Raw genomic sequence first — 5,206 nt, 5'->3', positions numbered from 1 at the left:
GAACTGCCCTGGTTATCGGTGCGGGAAAATGATTTTGTGGCGGTTTCCAGCAACCGCTGGTATAACCGCCGCTGAATCAGTATTTTGCGGCAATTAATTTTGTGGCGGTTTTAAACGGCCGCAATATTCAAGTATTAGAATTTCTGCCCTTTTTAACGGCGATTACAAACTGCCGCTAATTTTAATACAAATTAAAAAAAAATATTAAATTTTCCTTTTAAAATTCGCTGATTTTAGTAATAATAATAATAGAGACAATATAAAACACCGTACTAAAAACCAATGGGTATAGGTTTTAATAATAATAATTACAATGGAAGTAATAATAATATGAAGTATAAAAATAATAAGTATAATAATAGCCCCTCTTCAATTGCATTGATCCTTTTCTGCTTGTCTTGAAAATCTGGAAGTGCTGGTGCAGTAGCATCTTGATAATGTCACTAATTTACTGACCACTAATGTACTTTTGATTTGCCAAATTCTGAACCTGAAAATGTTCATTTAAATTAAACAATATATTGATAAAATATTTCAATATTAACCGGTGCCAAGCTTATCACTAATGTTCTTCTATTGCCAATGATTGAGAATGTAATACAACTCAATGATCAATGATCGATACAACTCAATGTATGGAAGGCCAACTAAATGAAAATTGTTGTTTGCATATGCCTAAGTCCTAAATGAGAAACGGTGAAAGTGTGAAACACGTTGCATCTAGTGAGACCATAGTAATATTATTTTTAATTATAAATGTTGCTTTGATTATTTAGTTGTTCCTTCATTCACATACAAGTAAATGCGTGGAAAGGTTGCTGTATCTTCTCTGCAATGTGAAAGAATGCTCATAAAAATCATAGATGAATGATTGAAAGCTTAAGGTTACTTGATAAGCCATGATTTGTTTTCCTTCCAACCTACTCAATCCAAAACTTTGTACGCATTCGTTATTTTCTATGATTAGATTACTAGTATTTTATTTGGAGATAATTCAATCAGTTAGGTTCATGGTACATAGATGGAGAAGCAGGGGAACCATGTGCATAATACTTTATTACTAATAGTAAAACCATAAGCAATAATGAATTTTCAGACATACCTTAATGCAAAACTCACTAGCACATGCAGGAATGACTTCTAATCCAAATTCATTTGTAGTTGCAAAGCGCCATCTGAATGAAATAAATTTTGTTGAAATTAATTAGCTTGCTATCTTTGAAACAAGCAATTTATTGTCATGTTATATGTCATTATTGAACTTCACATTACAAGATATAAGTTAAAATTAGCAGTACCTTAGTAGATTAAGAAGTAAGTCCTTCTTGAACACATACACTCCCATGAAAGCAATGTATGGTTTCTTTTCAGCCTCTTCCCATGAAAGTCCCAAGAGTGTCGTATCTACTTGCTAAATTATCTACTTGCATTAGCAGGGAAACAATATCCTAAAACTTGATATTAACAAGCATGAGTTGTGCTTTTTACCATTGCTTTCAGGTCTTCTCCTTTAGACTTCTCACTGAATGAAATCACCCTTCCTTTATTGTTTATCTTCATTAGACCAAAATCTGAGACACGGCTACATGAACACACCCATTCCGGCTTAAGCTTCTTATGTTGGGACCTCAAAATTATATTTTATCCTTCCTTCTCCACTTTCTGCACTATATCATGTAAAAGCATAATGAATTTGGAGATGACAAAATTTTAAAAACGAATGGCAAAATGTCATTATAATTTTTGCATAAGCATCATTTCTGTTGTATGGGAATGACTATGCAAAAGAGTTACAAGTTAATTTTTATTCAGTTTATATGCACCATGATTACAAGCATAATTGAGTTGAATTTTTATCATTTAAGAAATAGACAGCTGAAACCATATTTTGAGTTTAAACAAGTAATAACAAGGAGAAAAGGACAGTTGAAACATACTTTTAGTAACTTAGAATTTTATGCATAGATGATGGCATCAATATTAAATGAAGCCAAGGAGGGAATCAAGACATCCATAGCAAACATTTTTTAAGTCAAAGGGTGGGATCAAAAGCTTACTTTTGCAGTTGCATAAGGGTAGTGTGAACTCCTAATATTACTGCAATTAAATATTAATACATTACAACAAAGAAAGAACAGTGAATAATCACCAAAATACAGAGGGCAATGAATGAGATCCAGTCAACATATTAAGCTCATTCTGAATTAATCTAACAGGACAATCTATAAAAATATTTCAAATATTTCAATTGCAAAGAATATTATAGAATAGTTAAATGAGGGAGAAAATGAGAATATGTATACCATATATGTTTAGTACTAGCATATGGAAAAAATTGAATTAACATTTATGTTATAATGCCCCTCTCTGATTTTTTATGCTAAGAAAAATGTTCAAGTGTTTCTTTGAACCTGTTGGATAAACCAAAAAAAGTTATTATGGAACAATGCCAAAGGTATAGAAAAAAAAAACTAACTTTCTTCTTCTCCCCTATGAATGGAAGAAGCCATCCAAACCTGTTTGTGAGCAAGATGTAATCTCAGATCATCTATACTTTTCCCCCCTCTTCCATTGACTCCAAAATCTTCTATTACTGAACAGAATAATAAATAAGACAAGCTTAGTACAGATCACTTCACCAATTCAATAAATCAACAATTGAAAGGGGGACAAAGAAGAAGAACCCTGCTTTAATGATAGTAACCACAATGCTAGTGTTATCTAATGAGAGTAAAAGAATATGTGAAAACATGTTATATGATGCACTTGCAACCTGCATAAGTGAGCTATGCATGTGTGCAAAGAAATTAATTGCTATTTGACCTTTCCTTTTGTTTAAAAAAAAAAAGTAGGCCTCACATATTCATTAACTACCATTTACAAAGTAGGTTATCTAGTTCTAATTCTAGAGGATTAAGAATGAATCTATTCTTCTGTACCGTAAGTAGTTGACGAGGGTATATCGTGAACCAAAGATAACAACTACTTACACCATTTTGGGAAGCATGCATGATAAGATTTGGCCACAGTTCACTTTCTATCAGTATAATAGCTTTTGGTTTCCAGTAATGAAGGAATGAATCAATGGAACCAGGTGTATCAAGTGGAGAAACTACCAAACTTGAACAATTGAGAAAATCAAAACAAAATATTAATGCCTAATCTGAAAATTTGAAAGTAAGATATAGATCAAATGATTTCTTTATAAGCAAGATCAATCTAACCCAAATTGAAAAGTGCGAATCTGATTCTTGACTGTATATACCCAAATCAAGAAGAACAAGATCAATCTAAGCCAAATTGAAAAGTGAAACCCCAAAAGAAACTCAACCAAATTGAAAGAGGGTTTAACAAACCTAAGTTTCGGACCCGTGTTAGAGGGAGGGAAAGTGGCTCAGTGAACGACACATCAATGGGAAGGAGGAGACTACTGGAATTGACTGCGGGGAGCACCACGGCGGCAAGGACTCCCAGAGAAGTGGTTCGCGCCCCTGCATAATTGACTTCATGCAAAAAAATATTCTATGAACGCGCTATGTTAATTTGTTATATATATCACTGTGTTGCTTTCCAGCAGTTGGGACGTGTCACCGCCGCTATGCTATTTAATTTTGGTGCAGTTATCAAACCGCTACGACAACTGCCGCTATCCTGCCAATCTGCGGCGGGTTTATAAATGGCCGCCAATTTTTTGCCGCCATTCTCCGTATCTGTTGTAGTGACATGTCTTCACGAATTCTGTTACTTCTTTTTGTAAGGTTGGCCAATAAAACCCAGCTCGGAGTACTTTCTTAGTGAGTGCCTGTGCTACGAGATGGTTGCCACAGATGCCACTGTGTACTTCTTCTAAAACTTCTTTTGTATTGGAAGTCGGCACGCATTTTAATAGTGGTGTTGAAATCCTTCTTTTGTATAGAGTATTATTTATGATGGTGTAGTATTGTGCTTCCCATTTTAACCTCTTTGCCTCCTTCTTATCTGTAGGGAGTGTTTTTGTTTTGAGGTAATTAATTATGGGAGTCATCCATCCTTGATCCAGACCTGTTATGGTTAGAACCTTTTCTTCTTCCGAGATTGACAGGTTCTGCAGCATCTCTTGGATGAGGCTTCTATTGTTGCCCCTGGTTTGGTGCTGGCTAGTTTTGAGAGTGTATCAGCTCGAGCATTCTGTTCCCGGGGTATGTGGCGGACCTCATATTCCCCGAGTTGTCTGAGCTGTTCCTTAGTTTTGTCTAAGTAATTTTTCATGGTAGGATCCTTGGCTTGGTAACTCCTTGCTATTTGTGAGGTGACTACTTGTGAGTCGCTGGAGATGATAAGCTTTTGAGCTCCAACCTCTTTTGCCAGTTTCAAACCAGCTAGTAGTGCCTCGTACTCAGCTTGGTTGTTTGAGGCAGGAAACCCAAATTTGAGGGAAAGTTCGATTTGGATTCCCTGGTCGCTTTCAATTATCACGCCTGCGCCACTTCCTGTTTTGTTCAAGGAATCATCTACGTAGAGATTCCACTCTGTAGGGATTTCCAAGCTGTCTGTGAACTCAGCAATGAAGTCGGCCAAATATTACGATTTGATGGCTGTCCGAGCTTCATATTGAAGGTCGAATTCGGACAACTCGACTGCCCATTGCAAAATTCTTCCTGCTAGATCTATTTTTTGTAGAATGCCTTTTATGGGTTGGTTAGTCCGGACCTTGATGATGTGGGCTTAGAAATAAGGGCGAAGTCATCGAGATGTTAGTATGAGAGCATAAGCAAATTTTTCTATCTTTTGATAGTTCAATTTGGACCCTTGTAATGCTTTGCTGATGAAGTATATAGGTTGTTGTCCACTGTCATCTTCTTGGACCAGTGCTGAAGCTATTGCGTGATTTCCCACCGCGAGGTATAATACGAGTGGTTCTCCTTCCCATGGCCGGGTTAGGATAGGTGGTCGTCCCAGGAACTTTTTGAAATCCTGGAAGGCCTGCTTGCACTCTGCTGTCCATTCGAACTTCTTTCCCTTCCTTAGAGTAGCGTAGAAGGGTAGAGATCTTATTGTCGATCCAGCTAGAAATCTGGACAATGCTGCCAATCTTTCATTGAGTTGTTGTACCTCTTTGACACTAGTCGGAATTTTCATGTCGAGTATGGCCTGGCATTTATCTGGATTTGCCTCGATTCCTCTTTGTGTGAGCATAAAGCCCAAGAATTTGCCTGCTTCTACTGCG

General features: G+C 36.5%; 1 protein-coding gene across 14 annotated transcripts; it reads right to left on the bottom strand.

Annotated features, from left to right (window-relative positions):
• On the bottom strand, positions 275-3,727 carry LOC107648673 (glucose-1-phosphate adenylyltransferase large subunit 1, chloroplastic-like). Of its 14 annotated transcripts, none has more exons than XR_001622021.2 (8): positions 3,357-3,727; positions 2,991-3,120; positions 2,517-2,593; positions 2,058-2,097; positions 1,489-1,667; positions 1,299-1,411; positions 1,103-1,216; positions 275-490 (listed from the first exon to the last, which is right to left on the bottom strand). XR_001622021.2 is itself a non-coding variant. In XM_021104367.1 (6 exons), the coding sequence occupies exons 3-6, from the start codon at positions 1,558-1,560 to the stop codon at positions 449-451; spliced, it is 300 nt and encodes a 99-aa protein (XP_020960026.1). In that variant the 5' UTR covers positions 1,561-1,662; positions 2,473-2,593; positions 3,357-3,719; the 3' UTR covers positions 275-448. The 14 variants fall into 14 exon arrangements, 6 of the variants coding, with proteins under 6 accessions (XP_020960026.1, XP_016207968.1, XP_020960025.1 ...); XR_002348627.1 differs by having other exon boundaries at positions 1,489-1,662; XR_002348624.1 differs by lacking the exon at positions 2,058-2,097 and having other exon boundaries at positions 1,489-1,662; positions 2,477-2,593; positions 3,357-3,726.

This window comes from Arachis ipaensis, chromosome B06, assembly GCF_000816755.2.
Source record: "Arachis ipaensis cultivar K30076 chromosome B06, Araip1.1, whole genome shotgun sequence".
In the NCBI taxonomy this organism is placed as follows: domain Eukaryota; kingdom Viridiplantae; phylum Streptophyta; class Magnoliopsida; order Fabales; family Fabaceae; genus Arachis; species Arachis ipaensis.
This window is presented reverse-complemented; position numbering and strand designations above follow the sequence as displayed.

Coding starts and splice junctions, on each gene's coding strand:
- LOC107648673 (XM_021104367.1), bottom strand. CDS start 1,560: ATGAAGATAAACAATAAAGGAAGGGTGATTTCATTCAGTGAGAAGTCT. Junction 1,412..1,488: donor GAGAAGACCTGAAAGCAATG/GTAAAAAGCACA, acceptor TAGATAATTTAG/CAAGTAGATACGACACTCTT. Junction 1,176..1,298: donor TTACTTCTTAATCTACTAAG/GTACTGCTAATT, acceptor TATTTCATTCAG/ATGGCGCTTTGCAACTACAA.